Consider the following 20,522-nt stretch of genomic DNA (forward strand, 5'->3'; position numbering starts at 1 on the left):
AAAACGGATGGCACTGTGATAGACTACATCCAATTTGCTGAGTAGAGTGTTGGAGGCTATTTTGTAAATGACATCGCCGAAGTCAAGGATCGGTAGGATAGTCAGTTTTACGAGGGCATGTTTGGCAGCATGAGTGAAGGAGGCTTTGTTGCGAAATAGGAAGCCGATTCTAGATTTAACTTTGGATTGGAGATTCTTTATGTGAGTCTGGAAGTTGAGTTTACAGACTCAGTAACATGTGAGTCATTTAAAGAAGTGACTAGACTCAGTAACATGTGAGTCATTTAAAAAAGTGACTAGACTCAGTAACATGTGAGTCATTTAGAGAAGTGACTAGACTCAGTAACATGTGAGTCATTTAGAGAAGTGACTAGACTCAGTAACATGTGAGTCATTTAGAGAAGTGACTAGACTCAGTAACATGGGAGTCATTTAGAGAAGTGACTAGACTCAGTAACATGTGAGTCATTTAGAGAAGTGACTAGACTCAGTAACATGTGAGTCATTTAGAGAAGTGACTGGACTCAGTAACATGGGAGTCATTTAAAGAAGTGACTAGACTCAGTAACATGGGAGTCATTTAGAGAAGTGACTAGACTCAGTAACATGGGAGTCATTTAGAGAAGTGACTAGACTCAGTAACATGGGAGTCATTTAGAGAAGTGACTGGACTCAGTAACATGGGAGTCATTTAAAGAAGTGACTAGACTCAGTAACATGGGAGTCATTTAGAGAAGTGACTAGACTCAGTAACATGGGAGTCATTTAGAGAAGTGACTAGACTCAGTAACATGGGAGTCATTTAGAGAAGTGACTAGACTCAGTAACATGGGAGTCATTTAAAGAAGTGACTAGACTCAGTAACATGGGAGTCATTTAAAGAAGTGACTAGACTCAGTAACATGGGAGTCATTTAGAGAAGTGACTAGACTCAGTAACATGGGAGTCATTTAGAGAAGTGACTAGACTCAGTAACATGGGAGTCATTTAGAGAAGTGACTAGACTCAGTAACATGGGAGTCATTTAAAAAAGTGACTAGACTTTTTAATGATCAGTGAATGTCTTATTTTTCTCCCCTGAATATTCAGATCTTCCACTAAGGCTTCTCCTCTGAATTATTTGACAAACAAATAAATATGGTAATTCTTATAACTGCATCACTTCAATGATTCCTTTACTCTTGAGATATTGCACTGACTATTGTAATTTAAAAATAATCACATTTTAGGTTGAGGTTTCCTCAAAAATCTTCTCAATCACACTGCTCTAACTTCCAAACACATAATTCCCCTGTTCATCACAACACATTACGCTACACTTCAGCTGTGTTGGCGTAGTTAACCCTTAACTGTCTGGCCGGTGTTCGGGTAGTTAACCCTTAACTGTCTGGCCGGTGTTCGGGTAGTTAACCCTTAACTGTCTGGCCGGTGTTCGGGTAGTTAACCCTTAACTGTCTGGCTGGTGTTCGGGTAGTTAACCCTTAACTGTCTGGCCGGTGTTCGGGTAGTTAACCCTTAACTGTCTGGCCGGTGTTCGGGTAGTTAACCCTTAACTGTCTGGCTGGTGTTCGGGTAGTTAACCCTTAACTGTCTGGCTGGTGTTCGGGTAGTTAACCCTTAACTGTCTGGCTGGTGTTCGGGTAGTTAACCCTTAACTGTCTGGCTGGTGTTCGGGTAGTTAACCCTTAACTGTCTGGCTGGTGTTCGGGTAGTTAACCCTTAACTGTCTGGCTGGTGTTCGGGTAGTTAACCCTTAACTGTCTGGCTGGTGTTCGGGTAGTTAACCCTTAACTGTCTGGCTGGTGTTCGGGTAGTTAACCCTTAACTGTCTGGCTGGTGTTCGGGTAGTTAACCCTTAACTGTCTGGCTGGCTGGGACTCTCTCTACACTTCAGCTGTGTTGTCCTCTGTAGCTCAATTGGTAGAGCACGGCGCTTGTAACGCCAGGGTAGTGGGTTCGATCCCGGGGACCACCCATACGTAAAAGTGTATGCACACATGAAAAGCGTCTGCTAAATGGTATATATATATATATATTTTTATTTTTTTTGACGTACTTAACCCTTAACTGTCTGGCTAGTGTTGGCGTAGTTAACCCTTAACTGTCTGGCTGGCTGGGACTCTCTCCTTTCTCCTTTTGCAGTTATTTTTTTTATTTTTTTCTTGACAGGTCTTTTTATAATTTTTCTATAGATTAGATTCAATGTTTGTATTTTAGTATGCATATTGATTGTTTTGTCATAACAAATAAATCACCTCAGTGGCCTTGTGGTTAGAGTGACCACCATGAGATTGGAAGGTTGGGAGTTCGATCCCCGGCCGAGTCATACCAAAGACTGTCAAATGGGACCTGATGCGTCTCTGCTTGGCATTTAGCATTAAATACATAGATTGGCGGTAAGGCCCTGTGATAGACTAGTGTCCTGTCCAGGGGGTGTCCTGGTACATCAAGCTGCCTCACTACAGAAACAGGAGATAGACTAGTGTCCTGTACAGGGGGTGTCCTGGTACATCAAGCTGTCTCACTACAGAAACAAGAGATAGACTAGTGTCCTGTCCAGGGGGTGTACTGTACATCAAGCTGTCTCACTATAGAAACAGGAGATAGACTAGTGTCCTGTCCAGGGGGTGTCCTGGTACATCAAGCTGCCTCACTACAGAAACAGGAGATAGACTAGTGTCCTGTACAGGGGGTGTCCTGGTACATCAAGCTGCCTCACTACAGAAACAGGAGATAGACTAGTGTCCTGTCCAGGGGGTGTCCTGGTACATCAAGCTGTCTCACTACAGAAACAGGAGATAGACTAGTGTCCTGTCCAGGGGGTGTCCTGGTACATCAAGCTGCCTCACTACAGAAACAGGAGATATACTAGTGTCCTGTACAGGGGGTGTCCTGGTACATCAAGCTGTCTCACTACAGAAACAGGAGATAGACTAGTGTCCTGTCCAGGGGGTGTACTGTACATCAAGCTGCCTCACTACAGAAACAAGAGATAGACTAGTGTCCTGTCCAGGGGGTGTACTGTACATCAAGCTGTCTCACTACAGAAACAGGAGATAGACTAGTGTCCTGTCCAGGGGGTGTACTGTACATCAAGCTGCCTCATTACAGAAACAAGAGATAGACTAGTGTCCTGTCCAGGGGGTGTCCTGTACATTAAGCTGCCTGACTACAGAAACAGGAGATAGACTCCTGCTCCTGTGAGCCGTTCCGGCTCGCACAAGCCAAGACTATTTGTCGTTGAAGTCGGAAGTTTACGTACACCTTAGCCAAATACATTTAAACTCAGTTTTTCACAATTCCTGACATTTACCTAGTAAAAATTCCCTGTCTTATGTCAGTTAGGATCACCACTTTATTTTAAGAATGTGAAATGTCAGAATAATAGTAGAGAGAATGATTTATTTCAGCTTTTATTTCTTTCATCACATTCCTAATTAGTATTTGGTAGCATTGCCTTTAAATTGTTTAACTTGGGTCAAACGTTTCAGGTAGCCTTCAACAAGCTTCCCACAATAAGTTGGGTGAATTTTGGCCCATTCCTCCTGACAGAGCTGGTGTAACTGAGTCAGGTTTGTAGGCCTCCTTGCTCGCACATGCTTTTTCAGTTCTGCCCACAAATATTCTATAGGATTGAGGTCAGGGCTTTGTGATGGCCACTCCAATACCTTGACTTTGTTGTCCTTAAGCCATTTTGCCACAACTTTGGAAGTATGCTTGGGGTCATTGTCCATTTGGAAGACCCATTTGCGACCAAGCTTTAACTTCCTGACTGATGTCTTGAGATGTTGCTTCAATATATCCACATAATTTTCCTTCCTCATGATGCCATCTATTTTGTGAAATGCACCAGTCCCCCCTGCAGCAAAGCACCCCCACAGCATGATGCTGCCACCCCCGTGCTTCACGGTTGGCATGGTGTTCTTCGGCTTGCAAGCCTTCCCCTTTTTCCTCCAAACATAACGATGGTCATTATGGCCAAACAGTTCTATTTTTGTTTCATCAGACCAGAGGACATTTCTCCAAAAAGTACGATCTTTGTCCCCATGTGCAGTTGCAAACCGTAGTCTGGCTTTTTTATGGCGGTTTTGGAGCAGTGGCTTCTTCCTTGCTGAGCGGCCTTTCAGGTTATGTTGATATAGGACTCGTTTTACTGTGGATATAGATACTTTTGTACCTGTTTCCTCCAGCATCTTCACAAGGTCCTTTGCTGTTGTTCTGGGATTGATTTGCACTTTTCGCACCAAAGTACGTTAATCTCTAAGAGACAAAACCCGTCTCCTTCCTGAGCGGTATGACGGCTGCGTGGTCCCATGGTGTTTATACTTGCGTACTATTGTTTGTACAGATGAACGTGGTACCTTCAGGCGTTTGGAAATTGCTCCCAAGGATGAACCAGACTTGTGGAGGTCTACAATTATTTTTCTGAGGTCTTGGCTGATTTCTTTTGATTTTCCCATGATGTCAAGCAAAGGGGCACTGAGTTTGAAGGTAGGCCTTGAAATACATCCACAGGTACACCTCCAATTGACTCAAATGATGTCAATTAGCCTATCAGAAGCTTCTAAAGCCATGTCTTCATTTTCTGGAATTTTCCAAGCTGTGTAAAGGCACAGGCAATTTAGTGTATGTAAACTTCTGACCCACTGGAATTGTGATACAGTGAATTATAAGTGAAATAATCTGTCTGTAAACAATTGTTGGAAAAACTACTTGTGTCATGCACAAAGTAGATGTCCTAACCGACTTGCCAAAACTATAGTTTGTTAACAAGACATTTGTGGAGTGGTTGAAAAACGAGTTTTAATGACTCCAACCTAAATGTACGTAAACTTCCGACTTCAACTGTACTTACTGCACAACAGATATTACGTATTATATTGCAATGCACATCATAATGCGTTATACCTGCAAGCTTCAAGTAGAAAAGTCTACTTGCAATAACTGAAATGTGATGGTTTTTCCTACTTAACGTTTTGAATGCACTGATTGCAAGTAGCTCTGGATAAAAATGTCAAATTTAAAAGCTTACCAAATTATCTGACCTCCTCTCCTCTCCTCTCCTCTCCTCTCCTCTCCTCTCCTCTCCTCTCCTCTCCTCTCCTCTCCTCTCCTCTCCTCTCCTCTCCTCTCCTCTCCTTTCCTCTCCCCCAGGTCCATAACAGGAACCTCCTCTCCCTGGACTTTGACCGTATCACACGGACAGAGAAGGTTTATGACGACCACAGGAAGTTCACGTTAAGGATCCACTACGACCACGCCGGACGCCCAACGCTCTGGGCCCCCAGCAGCCGCCTCAACGGGGTCAACGTCACATACTCCCCGGGCGGACACGTGGCCGGCATCCAGCGGGGCACCATGTCCATACGCATGGAGTACGACCAGAATGGACGAATCACGTCGCAGATCTTTGCCGATGGGAAGTCATGGACCTACACTTACCTGGAGAAGGTAAAAAAAAACACCACTAGTGCCATATATATATATATATATTTACTAAATATGGGGCCTTCAGAAAGTATTCATACCCCTTGATTTATTCCATATTTTGTTGTGTTACAGCCTGAATTCAGAATTGATTCAATATATTTATTTCTCACCAATCTACACACAATATCCCATAATGACAAAGTGAAAACATGTTTTTAGAAATGTTTTCAAATTTATTGAAAATGAAATACCGAAATATTATATTTACATAAGTATTCACGCCCCTGAGTCAATACATGTTAGAATCACCTTTGGCAGCGATTACAGCTGTGAGTCTTTCAAGATTACAGCTGTGAGCTTTGCACACCAGGATTGTACAATATTAGCATTATTCTTAAAAACATTATTCAAGCTCTGTCAAGTTGGTTGTTGATCATTGCTAGACAGCCATTTTCAAGTCTTGCCATATATTTCCAAGCCGATTTAAGTCAAAACTGTAACTCTGCCACTCAGGAACATTCAAGGTCATCTTGGTAAGCAACTTCAGTGTATATTTGGCCTTGTGTTGTAGGTTATTGTCCTGCTGAAAGGTGAATGTGTCTCCCAGTGTCTGTTGGAAAGCAGACTGAACCAGGTTTTCCTCTAGGATTTTACCTGTGCTTAGATCTATTCCGTTTTATTTTATCCTAAAAAACTAATTAGTCCTTGCCGATGACAAGCATACCCATAACATGATGCAGCCACCACTATGCTTGAAAATATGAAGAGTGGTACTCAGTGATGTGTTGTGTTGGATTTGCCCCAAACATAATGCTTTGTATTCAGGATATAAAGTTAATTTATTTTCCACATTTTTTGCAGTTTTACTTTAGTGCTTTGTTGCAAACAGGATGCATGTTTCGGAATATTTGTATTCTATAGGTTAGTATTGTGAAGTAACTACAATGTTGTTGCTCCATCCTCAGTTTTCTCCTATCACAGCCATTAAACTCTGTAACTGTTTTAAAGTCACCATTGGCCTCATGGTGAAATCCCTGAGCGGTTTCCTTCCTCTCCGGCAACTGAGTTAGGAAGGACGCCTGTATCTTTGTAGTGACTGGGTGTATTGATACACCATCCATAGTGTAGTTAATAACTTCACCATGCTCAAAGGGATATTCAATGTCTGCTTTTTTATTTCTACCCATCTACCAATAGGTGCCCTTCTTGGAAAACCTCCCTGGTCTTTGTGGTTAATCTGTGTCTGAAATTCACTGCTCGACTGAGGGACATTACAGATAATTGTATAATTGTACAGAGATGAGTTAGTCATTCAAAAATCATGTTAAACCCTATTATTGCACACAGAGTGAGTCCATGCAACTTATTATGTGACTTGTTAAGCAAATCTTTACTCCTGAAATTATTGCCATAACAAAGGGGTTGAGTACTTATCGACTCAAGATATTTCAGCTTTTCATTTTTAATAAATTGGTAAACATTTTCTAAAAACATAATTCCACTTTCACATTATTGTGTGTAGGACAGTTACACAAAATCTAAATTTAATCCATTTTAAATTCAGGCTGTAAAACAACAACATATGGAAAAAGTCAAGGGGTGTTAATACTTTCTAAAGGCATAGGGTGCCATTTACAGATGTAGGATCTTCATTTGATCACCCCGTTGCAGGAAATGTAAAACTTGTTGTGCATTTGACGGTTAAAAAGGCTTCTGAAGTTTGAACGCAGAAACATTTCGATACGTCTTTAATAGGGATAATAGGAAGGGTTATATATGAACTCTGAACTCTGAACTCTGAACTCTGAATTCTCCACATAAAATACAATGAAACTCATGAAATAGACCTACACTACATTCAATGTAGACATTCACAGTGTGCATTAGGTACACAGAGTACTGAGGGTTTGGGACTAATGGAGAAAAGCCTGGTGTCCTCGCGAGTGGCGCAGTGGTCTAAGGCACTGCATCGCAGTGCTAGCTGTGCCACTAGAGATCCTGGTTCGAATCCAAGGCTCTGTCGTAGCCGGCGCACAATTGGCCCAGCGTCGTCCAGGGTAGGGGAGGGAAGGGCCGGCAGGGATGTAGCTCAGTTGGTAGAGCATGGCGTTTGCAACGCCAGGGTTGTGGGTTCGATTCCCACGGGGGGGCCAGTATGAAAGAAAAAAAATCATAATGTATGCACTCACTGGATAAATGTAAATGTCAAAATGTGTACTAAAGATAAACTATAGCCAAGACATGGCTTGGGACATGATGTCATAGAAAACGTGATTGATATTTCAGTGCCCTTAAAAGCAGATTTAAGATTTCTAGTTCAAAGTTACCTTTCTACTCTTAGCTTTATCTAATCTATGTCTGTCTGAGACATGTGTAGAGAGCTGTAATAAAGGACTGTCTGATTCTCTCTGTCTGTCTCTCTCTCTCTCTCTAACAATGTATACATTGTTAGTGCAGACAGCTTGATAGGGCCGTTGCCCCTAAAATAGACTCTGATGAGCAGAAATGAATGAAATGTCACTTTCACATTGTTAATTAAAGTCAGGATCTTTGGGGATCTTCAGGTTTTACCATTTAATTTAACAAAATGGCCGGCCCATTAGTGGTCTGAAGTCAGTTTTACAGCTGATTCAAAGCTGGAATGATAGCCTGCTGTGACAGCAGACTGCACAGTGATTTAAATATATGTATTTGCCCGCCCAATACTTTCTTACCCAATTGAAGACATAAAAAAATGTTCTTGAATCTCACAGCTTGGCTCCTGACTTAAATACATAACAGGCATCTGTATAGTCTGGGTGTTTCTGTTACGTTTGACATTTGTATGTCCTTTTGTAGCAGACTCTAGCAGCCAACAGTGAGGGGAAAAAAGTATTTGATCCCCTGCTGATTTTGTACGTTTGCCCACTGACAAAGAAATGATCAGTCTATAATTTTAATGGTAGGTTTATTTGAACAGTGAGAGGCAGAATAACAACAAAAAAAAATTATAAATGTATTTGCATTTTAATGAGGGAAATACGTATTTGACCCCCTCTCAATCAGAAAGATTTCTGGCTCCCAGGTGTCTTTTATACAGGTAACGAGCTGAGATTAGGAGCACACTCTTAAAGGGAGTGCTCCTAATCTCAGTTTGTTACCTGTATAAAAGACACCTGTCCACAGAAGAAATCAATCAATCAGATTCCAAACTCTCCACCATGGCCAAGACCAAAGAGCTCTCCAAGGATGTCAGGGACAAGATTGTAGACCTACACAAGGCTGGAATGGGCTACAAGACCATCGCCAAGCAGCTTGGTGAGAAGGTGACAACAGTTGGTGCGATTATTCGCAAATGGAAGAAACACAAAATAACTCTCAATTTCCCTCGGCCTGGGGCTCCATGCAAGATCTCACCTTGTGGAGTTGCAATGATCATGAGAACGGTGAGGAATCAGCCCAGAACTACACGGGAGGATGTTGTCAATGATCTCAAGACAGCTGGGACCATAGTCACCAAGAAAACAATTGGTAACACACTACGCCGTGAAGGACTGAAATCCTGCAGCGCCCGCAAGGTCCCCCTGCTCAAGAAAGCACATATACAGGCCCGTCTGAAGTTTGCCAATGAACATCTGAATGATTCAGAGGAGAACTGGGTGGAAGTGTTGTGGTCAGATGAGACCAAAATCGAGCTCTTTGGCATCAACTCAACTCGCCGTGTTTGGAGGAGGAGGAATACTGCCTATGATCCCAAGAACACCATCCCCACCGTCAAACATGGAGGTGGAAACATTATACTGTGGGGGTGTTTTTCTGCTAAGGGGACAGGACAACTTCACCGCATCAAAGGGACGATGGACGGGGCCATGTACCGTCAAATCTTGGGTGAGAACCTCCTTCCCTCAGCCAGGGCATTGAAAATGGGTCGTGGATGGGTATTCCAGCATGACAATGACCCAAAACACACGGCCAAGGCAACAAAGGAGTGGCTCAAGAAGAAGCACATTAAGGTCCTGTAGTGGCCTAGCCAGTCTCCAGACCTTAATCCCACAGAAAATCTGTGGAGGGAGCTGAAGGTTTGAGTTGCCAAACGTCAGCCTCGAAACCTTAATGACTTGGAGAAGATCTGCAAAGAGGAGTGGGACAAAATCCCTCCTGAGATGTGTGCAAACCTGGTGGCCAACTACAAGAAATGTCTGACCTCTGTGATTGCCAACAAGTGTTTTGACACCAAGTACTAAGTCATGTTTTGCAGAGGGGTCAAATACTTATTTCCCTCATTAAAATGCAGATTAATTTATAACATTTTTGACATGCGTTTTTCTGGATTTTTTTGTTGTTATTCTGTCTCTCACTGTTCAAATAAACCTACCATTAAAATTATAGACCTATCATGTCTTTGTCAGTGGGCAAACGTACAAAATCAGCAGGGGATCAAATACTTTTTTCCCTCACTGTAGGTAACACACACAACTTTAATAAAAATGACTGTCAATTTACCTCTCAGCATTCCTAATATCTAACATGTTCTCTCTCAGGTCCTGTAGTGTGCCCTTTAAAGAGCACAATCCCACGGGCCTTCTTCAAAAGTAGTGCACTGTCTAGGGAAATAGGGTTGCCGTCGGTAACCCACTTTCCTCTCTCCTCCTCAGTCCATGGTGCTTCTCCTGTACAGTCAGCGTCAGTACATCTTCGAGTTCGACAAGAACGACTGCCTCTCCTCCGTGACCATGCCCAACGTGGCCCGCACCACCCTGGAGACCACCCGCTCCATCGGTTACTATAGGAACACGTACCGCCCCTCCGAGGGGAACGCGTCGGTGCTGCAGGACTACAGCGAAGACGGCCAGCTGATGCAGACCACCTACCTGGGCACGGGGCGCAGGGTGATCTATAAGTACGACAAGCTGGCCAAGCTACTTGAGATCCTGTACGACACGACGCGCGTCGCGTTCAGCTACGACGAGGCAGCGGGGATGCTGAAGGTGGTGAACCTGCAGACTGAAGGGACCACCTGTACCATAAGGTGACTGCAACTTTGCCGTTGTGTTGTCGGATGATTGGCTTTAGGGTTAGGTTTGTTTTTGAACATCTTGGTACATGTGCAGATGCATACATGAAATGGGATCTCATACAATGTAAAACGTAAAATGAAAATATATATAATCGGAAGAACGGAGTTTGGCCCCGTCTGATATAGTTTGTTGAATTTTACTCAAGTTAAATAGGATAAATACATTGTTGTTGACTAGCTGTCTAGCTCAACTAGTGCGTGTGTAAAACATGGAATGGGATATTGAGTGTATCAGTCAGTAACATAATTAAAAAACATGGACTGGACTAACAGTAATGTTCACTACACCACAGGTACCGTCAGATCGGCCCACTCATCGACAGGCAGATCTTTAGGTTCAGCGAGGAGGGGATGGTCAACGCTCGCTTCGACTACGTCTACGACAACAGCTTCCGGGTCACCAGCATGCAAGCGGTGATCAATGAGACGCCTCTCCCCATCGACCTGTACCGCTATGATGACGTGTCGGGGAAGACGGAGCAGTTTGGGAAGTTCGGGGTCATCTACTACGACATCAACCAGATAATCACCACGGCTGTGATGACGCACACCAAACACTTTGACGCCTACGGCCGCGTGAAGGAGGTCCAGTACGAGATCTTCAGGTCACTCATGTACTGGATGATGGTGCAGTACGATAACATGGGACGCGTGGTCGCCAAGGAACTCAAGGTTGGTCTGGTTACCTCGTTCTTTCTTTGTTGTTTGTGTTTGTTTGTTAGGATCTTCCAAGAGTCACACCCAGGATAAAACAGACAAGTAGACAGTAGAATTAGACACATTTGAAATATAGAAAAGCACATTTTCACAGTTCTAACATTTGACAGTTTAGTCATTTAGCAGGCGCTCCATAGCGATTTACAGGAGCAATTTGTATTAAGTGCCTTGCTCAAAAGCACAGACATATTTTTTTTCCAACAAGTCGGCTCGGGAAACCAACCAGCAACCTTTTGGTTACTGGCTCAACGCTCTTAACCACTAGGTTACCTGACGCCCAATGTGTTCCGTGTTCCGTGTTCCGTGTTCTAAGGGTTCTATGTGTTCTATGTGTTCAAAGTGTTCTAAGATGGGTTCATCTTACAAAAGTCCTTTCAAGAAAAACATTGTTGTATATAGGAATGAATAAACCGGGTGGTTCGAGCCCTGAACTCTGATTGTCTGAAAGCCGTGGTATATCTGACCGTATACCATACTGGGTATATTACTGCTGTTATTATGTTGGTAACCAGTTTATAATAGCAATAAGGCACCTCATGGGTTTGTGGTGTATATACCACGGTATACCACGACTAAGGGCTGTATCCCAGATACTCCACGTTGTGTCGTTCATAAGAACAGCCCTTAGCCGTGGTATATTGGCCATATACCACACCCCCTCTGGCCTTATTGCTTAATTACAATGACATTTGATTAAGTTAGGATTTCTAAGGTGGGTCCGTACGCCAACACCTATAGATTGATTGATTGACTGATAGATGAACGTTGTGTTTCTCTAAGGTGGGCCCGTACGCCAACACCACTCGGTATACCTATGAGTACGATGCTGACAGTCAGCTCCAGGTCGTGTCCATCAACGACAAGCCTCTGTGGCACTACAGCTACGACCTGAACGGTAACCTTCACCTGCTGAGCCCCGGGAACAGCGCCCGCCTCACGCCGCTACGCTACGACCTCCGAGACCGCATCACCAGGCTGGGAGACGTCCAGTACCGCATGGACGAGGACGGCTTTCTGAAGCAGAGAGGGAGTGAATTCTTTGAGTACAGCTCGGCTGGACTCCTGGTTAAGGTAAGATACGTACAACCCTCCAACACAGTTGATGCTTTATAAAACGACACATAGGACACACATAACACAGTTGACACGTAGCTACAACCCTCCAACACAGCTGACACATAGCTACAACCCTCCAACACAGTTGACACGTAGCTACAACCCTCCAACACAGTTGACACATAGCAACAACCCTCCAACACAGTTGACACATAGCAACAACCCTCCAACACAGTTGACACATAGCAACAACCCTCCAACATGGTTGATTCTTTATAAAACGACACATAGGACACACATAACACAGTTTACACTTTCAAAAACACCTCAAAACACAACTCTTTCAGCTAGCCGATGCTCTATTCTTGAATATGTTCCAGCCCCTCTCCTGTATCCCTCTGTGATCTGTTCTGTTCCCTGTGGTCTTTTGATTCCCTTTTGATTCGCACTTTGATTTTAATGTACTTTTCTCGTAAGGTGTCCTTGAGTGTCGTAAAAAAGGCGGTAATCAAATAAAATATATTATTATTTATTTATTTATTTATTGATTCATATTTTTCTTCTCAAGGTCTACAACCGCGTGAGCGGCTGGAGTATCCGCTACAGTTACGACGGTCTGGGCCGGAGGGTCTCATCCAGGTGCAGTCCGGGTCACCACCTCCAGTTCTTCTATGCTGACCTGTCCAGTCCCACCCGGGTCACTCACATGTACAACCACACCAGCTCCGAGATCTCTTCCCTCTACTACGACCTTCAGGGACACCTGTTCTCCATGGAGCTGAGTAGCGGGGATGAGTTCTATGTAGCGTGTGATACCATCGGCACGCCACAGGCCGTCTTCAGGTGATTAGGGGGCAAATCTTTAACTTCCACTTAGGAACACATTTTCACTTACTCGTGACGTCAACGGGAGAATAAGTTAACTTTTGACTCAATAGAAGACTAAAGTTGTATAATCTCTGTTGTATTAATGTCAATGTCTCTTATGTTCTCAAATTTGAAAATGTACAAATAAAGTAAAAAAAATGTTGGTAATAATTTGATTATTCCTTAATTATCTCAATGTGTACAGTAGTTTTTCTGTTTCTTTTTTAAAATGTCATTTTTTTTTATATACAGTGACGTAATTTGTCCAAAACGATTGCTGTTCTTCAAAGAACACACTTTGAATGGAGGAAAAGTTGTGCACTACATAGGGAACAGGGTGTCATTAGGGATGTACCCTTGGATTCATTTTTATTGTTTTTATTTTTATTTTATTTCAGCGGCTCTGGCCTGATGATCAAGCAGATCCTCCACACCGCATTCGGGGAGGTGTACCTGGACTCCAACCCAAGCTTCCAGCTCATCCTGGGGTACCAGGGGGGTCTGTACGAGCCGCTGAGTCGCCTGGTGCACATGGGCCGGCGGGACTACGATACCATGGCCGGACGATGGACCACACCGGACCACGAGGTGTGGAGCAGGCTGAACGCCAACAACATAGTCCCCTTCAACCTGTACATGTTCAAGAACAATAACCCTCTCAGCAACAGCCTGGAGACCAAGTGCTACATGACAGGTGAGTCTGGGGAGGGAGGGAGGGAGGGAGGGAGGGTGTGGGGGGGCAGGGGTGGGTGGGTGGGTGGGAGGGGAGGGAGGGAGGGAGGGTGTGGGGGGGGCAGGGTGGGTGGGTGGGTGGGAGGGAGGGAGGGAGGGAGGGTGTGGGGGGGGCAGGGTGGGTGGGTGGGAGGGAGGGAGGGAGGGAGGGTGTGGGGGGGCAGGGTGGGTGGGTGGGTGGGTGGGAGGGTGGGAGGGAGGGAGGGTGTGGGGGGGGCAGGGTGGGTGGGTGGGTGGGAGGGAGGGAGGGAGGGAGGGTGTGGGGGGGGCAGGGTGGGTGGGTGGGTGGGTGGGAGGGAGGGTGTGGGGGGGGCAGGGTGGGTGGGTGGGTGGGAGTGAGTGAGTCAGAAGAGAGAAGCCGATAGGGAGAGAATGGGAGAGAGAAAGCTGCAACCATGCTGTCTACAGTAAGAAATGTTCTGGTCTACAGTAAGAAATGTTCTGGTCTACAGTAAGAACTATTCTGGTCTACAGTAAGAACTGTTCTGGTCTACAGTAAGAAATGTTCTGGTCTACAGTAAGAACTGTTCTGGTCTACAGTAAGAAATGTTCTGGTCTACAGTAAGAACTGTTCTGGTCTACAGTAAGATACTGTTCTGGTCTACAGTAAGATACTGTTCTGGTCTACAGTAAGATACTGTTCTGGTCTACAGTAAGATACTGTTCTGGTCTACAGTAAGATACTGTTCTAGTCTACAGTAAGATACTGTTCTGGTCTACAGTAAGAACTGTTCTGGTCTACAGTAAGATAACTGTTCTGGTCTACAGTAAGATACTGTTCTGGTCTACAGTAAGATACTGTTCTGGTCTACAGTAAGATACTGTTCTGGTCTACAGTAAGAACTGTTCTGGTCTACAGTAAGATAACTGTTCTGGTCTACAGTAAGATACTGTTCTGGTCTACAGTAAGATACTGTTCTGGTCTACAGTAAGAACTGTTCTGGTCTACAGTAAGATCTGTTCTGGTCTACAGTAAGATCTGTTCTGGTCTACAGTAAGATTACTGTGCTGGTCTACAGTAAGATTACTGTGCTGGTCTACATTAAGACAACTGTTCTGGTCTACAGTAAGATTACTGTTCTGGTCTACAGTAAGATAACTGTTCTGGTCTACGGTAAGATACCTGTTCTGGTCTACGGTAAGACAACTGTTCTGGTCTACGGTAAGAGAACTGTTCTGGTCTACAGTAAGAGAACTGTTCTGGTCTACAGTAAGAGAACTGTTCTGGTCTACAGTAAGAACTGTTCTGGTCTACAGTAAGATTACTGTTCTGGTCTACAGTAAGATTACTGTTCTGGTCTACGGTAAGATTACTGTTCTGGTCTACGGTAAGATAACTGTTCTGGTCTACAGTAAGAAATGTTCTGGTCTACAGTAAGAAATGTTCTGGTCTACAGTAAGAACTGTTCTGGTCTACAGTAAGAAATGTTCTGGTCTACAGTAAGACATGTTCTGGTCTACAGTAAGAAATGTTCTGGTCTACAGTAAGAGAACTGTTCTTGGCCTACAGTAAGAACTGTTCTGGTCTACAGTAAGAACTGTTCTGGTCTACAGTAAGATTACTGTTCTGGTCTACAGTAAGATTACTGTGCTGGTCTACGTTAAGACAACTGTTCTGGTCTACAGTAAGATTACTGTTCTGGTCTACAGTAAGATAACTGTTCAGGTCTACGGTAAGATAACTGTTCAGGTCTACGGTAAGATAACTGTTCTGGTCTACGGTAAGAGAACTGTTCTGGTCTACAGTAAGAGAACTGTTCTGGTCTACAGTAAGATAACTGTTCTGGTCTACAGTAAGAGAACTGTTCTGGTCTACAGTAAGATACTTGTTCTGGTCTACAGTAAGAACTGTTCTGGTCTACAGTAAGAACTGTTCTGGTCTACAGTAAGAACTGTTCTGGTCTACAGTAAGATAACTGTTCTGGTCTATGGTAAGAGAACTGTTCTGGTCTACGGTAAGATAACTGTTCTGGTCTACGGTAAGATAACTGTTCTGGTCTACAGTAAGAGAACTGTTCTGGTCTACAGTAAGAGAACTGTTCTGGTCTACAGTAAGAACTGTTCTGGTCTACAGTAAGATTACTGTTCTGGTCTACGTTAAGACAACTGTTCTGGTCTACACTAAGAGTACATTATACAGAGTTTAATTTCTTTGGCCGTTTGTTCTCCGACTAAATTCCATACATTTTAAATTCAGGGAAATGTTGCTTACCCACACAGAAAACTCAGTGCCAGCATCAAAGTGAAATGCAGAATATCAACCAGGGACATGTAGTTTTAAAGAGTTCCCTCAGCACAGCCACTCACACACACCCCGAAAACACACACACACACCAGAAAATTACACACACACACACACAAACTGACACACACAGGGCTGTTTTACAGCCTCTCTCCGCAATGATCCACTCTGTTCTACTCTGAGGGTTTTAAATGTTTTACATTATCATTTTAAAAAAGCGCTCAGATGGGGAACAATGGCTGTACTGCAAAGTCCCATCTGTTGTTGAGTATTCAGGTCCCTAACCAGCAATACTCACTGGATCAGTCCTTCTATGAGTATTCAGGTCCCTAACCAGCAATACTCACTGGATCAGTCCTTCAATGAGTATTCAGGTCCCTAACCAGCAATACTCACTGGATCAGTCCTTCTATGAGTATTCAGGTCCCTAACCAGCAATACTCACTGGATCAGTCCTTTTATGAGTATTCAGGTCCCTAACCAGCAATACTCACTGGATCAGTCCTTCTATGAGTATTCAGGTCCCTAACCAGCAATACTCACTGGATCAGTCCTTCTATGAGTATTCAGGTCCCTAACCAGCAATACTCACTGGATCAGTCCTTCTATGAGTATTCAGGTCCCTAACCAGCAATACTCACTGGATCAGTCCTTCTATGAGTATTCAGGTCCCTAACCAGCAATACTCACTGGATCAGTCCTTCTATGAGTATTCAGGTCCCTAACCAGCAATACTCACTGGATCAGTCCTTCTATGAGTATTCAGGTCCCTAACCAGCAATACTCACTGGATCAGTCCTTCATGAGTATTCAGGTCCCTAACCAGCAATACTCACTGGATCAGTCCTTCTATGAGTATTCAGGTCCCTAACCAGCAATACTCACTGGATCAGTCCTTCTATGAGTATTCAGGTCCCTAACCAGCAATACTCACTGGATCAGTCCTTCTATGAGTATTCAGGTCCCTAACCAGCAATACTCACTGGATCAGTCCTTCTATGAGTATTCAGGTCCCTAACCAGCAATACTCACTGGATCAGTCCTTCTATGAGTATTCAGGTCCCTAACCAGCAATACTCACTGGATCAGTCCTTCTATGAGTATTCAGGTCCCTAACCAGCAATACTCACTGGATCCAGTCCTTCTATGAGTATTCAGGTCCCTAACCAGCAATACTCACTGGATCAGTCCTTCTATGAGTATTCAGGTCCCTAACCAGCAATACTCACTGGATCAGTCCTTCTATGAGTATTCAGGTCCCTAACCAGCAATACTCACTGGATCAGTCCTTCTATGAGTATTCAGGTCCCTAACCAGCAATACTCACTGGATCAGTCCTTCTATGAGTATTCAGGTCCCTAACCAGCAATACTCACTGGATCAGTCCTTCTATGAGTATTCAGGTAGGCACGGGAGGTATGGGCAGTGAAAGAGAGTGAGGCACACACACGTACACACACACACACACACACCGAACACACATACACACATGCACCAAACACACATACACACACACACCAAACACACACACACACATCAAACACACACACACACACAGAGGTAAAGGCTTTGAGAGTTCCCCAGTGGAGACAGAGCAGCATAATGGATCTATAGTGACCTGGTGGAGACATAATGGATCTATAGTGACCTGGTGGAGACATAATGGATCTATAGTGACCTGGTGGAGACATAATGGATCTATAGTGACCTGGTGGAGACATAATGGATCTATAGTGACCTGGTGGAGACATAATGGATCTATAGTGACCTGGTGGAGACATAATGGATCTATAGTGACCTGGTGGAGACATAATGGATCTATAGTGACCTGGTGGAGACATAATGGATCTATAGTGACCTGGTGGAGACATAATGGATCTATAGTGACCTGGTGGAGACATAATGGATCTATAGTGACCTGGTGAAGACATAATGGATCTATAGTGACCTGGTGGAGACATAATGGATCTATAGTGACCTGGTGGAGACATAATGGATCTATAGTGACCTGGTGGAGACATAATGGATCTATAGTGACCTGGTGGAGACATAATGGATCTATAGTGACCTGGTGGAGACATAATGGATCTATAGTGACCTGGTGGAGACATAATGGATCTATAGTGACCTGGTGGAGACATAATGGATCTATAGTGACCTGGTGGAGACATAACCTCCTGAGTGGCTCAGTGGTCTAAGGCACTGCATCGCAGTGCTAGCTGTGCCACTAGAGATCCTGGTTCGAATCCAGGCTCTGTCGTAGCCGGCCGCGACCGGGAGACCCATGGGGCGACGCACAATTGGCCCAGCGTCGTCCAGGGTAGGGGAGGGAATGGCCGGCAGGGGTGTAGCTCAGTTGGTAGAGCATGGCGTTTACAACGCCAGGGTTGTGGGTTCGATTCCCAAGGGGGGCCAGTATGAAAAATAAAAAATAATGTATGCACTCACTAACTGTAAGTCGCTCTGGATAAGAGTGTCTGCTAAATGACTAAAATGTAAATGTAATAATGGGTCTATAGTGATCTGGTTGAGACATAATGGATCTATAGTGACCTGGTGGAGACATAATGGATCTATAGTGACCTGGTGGAGACATAATGGATCTATAGTGACCTGGTGGAGACATAATGGATCTATAGTGACCTGGTGGAGACATAATGGATCTATAGTGACCTGGTGAAGACATAATGGATCTATAGTGACCTGGTGGAGACATAATGGATCTATAGTGACCTGGTGGAGACATAATGGATCTATAGTGACCTGGTGGAGACATAATGGATCTATAGTGACCTGGTGGAGACATAATGGATCTATAGTGACCTGGTGGAGACATAATGGATCTATAGTGACCTGGTGGAGACATAATGGATCTATAGTGACCTGGTGGAGACATAATGGATCTATAGTGACCTGGTGGAGACATAATGGATCTATAGTGACCTATAAACTGTACTCCATAGACCCTGTGGATCCTAATGGGCAGTACTCCTTAGACCTTGTGGATCCTAATGGGCAGTACTCCTTAGACACTGTGGATCCTAAGGGGCAGTACTCCTTAGACACTGTGGATCCTAAGGGGCAGTACTCCTTAGACACTGTGGATCCTAAGGGGCAGTACTCCTTAGTCACTGTGGATCCTAATGGGCAGTACTCCTTAGACACTGTGGATCCTAAGGGGCAGTACTCCTTAGACACTGTGGATCCTAAGGGGCAGTACTCCTTAGACACTGTGGATCCTAAGGGGCAGTACTCCTTAGTCACTGTGGATCCTAATGGGCAGTACTCCTTAGTCACTGTGGATCCTAAGGGGCAGTACTCCTTAGACACTGTGGATCCTAAGGGGCAGTACTCCTTAGTCACTGTGGATCCTAAGGGGCAGTACTCCTTAGACACTGTGGATCCTAATGGGCAGTACTCCTTAGTCACTGTGGATCCTAAGGGGCAGTACTCCTTAGACACTGTGGATCCTAAGGGGGCAGTACTCCTTAGTCACTGTGGATCCTAAGGGGCAGTACTCCTTAGACACTGTGGATCCTAATGGGCAGTACTCCTTAGACACTGTGGATCCTAAGGGCAGTACTCCTTGGACACTGTGGATCCTAAGGGGCAGTACTCCTTAGACACTGTGGATCCTAAGGGCAGTACTCCTTAGTCACTGTGGATCCTAATGGGCAGTACTCCTTAGACACTGTGGATCCTAAGGGGCAGTACTCCTTAGACCCTGTGGATCCTAAGGGGCAGTACTCCTTAGACACTGGATCCTAAGGGGCAGTACTCCTTAGTCACTGTGGATCCTAAGGGGCAGTACTCCTTAGACACTGTGGATCCTAAGGAGCAGTACTCCTTAGACACTGTGGATCCTAAGGGACAGTACTCCTTAGACACTGTGGATCTTAATGGGCAGTACTCCTTAGACACTGTGGATCCTAAGGGGCAGTACTCCTTAGACACTGTGGATCCTAAGGGGCAGTACTCCTTAGACACTGTGGATCCTAATGGGCAGTACTCCTTAGACACTGTGGATCCTAAGGGCAGTACTCCTAGACACTGTGGATCCTAAGGGGCAGTACTCATTAGACACTGTGGATCCTAAGGGGCAGTACTCCTTAGTCACTGTGGATCCTAATGGGCAGTACTCCTTAGACACTGTGGATCCTAAGGGGCAGTACTCCTTAGACACTGTGGATCCTAAGGGGCAGTACTCCTTAGACACTGTGGATCCTAAGGGGCAGTACTCCTTAGACACTGTGGATCCTAAGGGGCAGTACACCTTAGTCACTGTGGATCTTAAGGGGCAGTACTCCTTAGACACTGTGGATCCTAAGGGGCAGTACTCCTTAGACCTTGTGGATCCTAAGGGGCAGTACTCCTTAGACACTGTGGATCCTAAGGGGCAGTACTCCTTAGACACTGTGGATC

At 44.6% G+C, this 20,522-nt stretch overlaps 1 protein-coding gene across 1 annotated transcript in view; it reads left to right on the top strand.

Annotated features, from left to right (window-relative positions):
- The window catches only part of tenm4 (teneurin transmembrane protein 4), a 586,910-nt gene that overhangs the window by 542,030 nt on the left and 24,358 nt on the right, over positions 1-20,522 (top strand). Inside the window, exons 29-34 of the mRNA XM_041876707.2 lie at positions 5,155-5,451; positions 10,065-10,438; positions 10,780-11,158; positions 11,984-12,274; positions 12,828-13,102; positions 13,525-13,820. Of these exons, the coding sequence (XP_041732641.2) occupies positions 5,155-5,451; positions 10,065-10,438; positions 10,780-11,158; positions 11,984-12,274; positions 12,828-13,102; positions 13,525-13,820 (1,912 nt within the window). The remainder of the gene's footprint in view (positions 1-5,154; positions 5,452-10,064; positions 10,439-10,779; positions 11,159-11,983; positions 12,275-12,827; positions 13,103-13,524; positions 13,821-20,522) is intronic.

This window comes from Coregonus clupeaformis, chromosome 5 (genome assembly GCF_020615455.1).
Source record: "Coregonus clupeaformis isolate EN_2021a chromosome 5, ASM2061545v1, whole genome shotgun sequence".
NCBI lineage: Eukaryota > Metazoa > Chordata > Actinopteri > Salmoniformes > Salmonidae > Coregonus > Coregonus clupeaformis.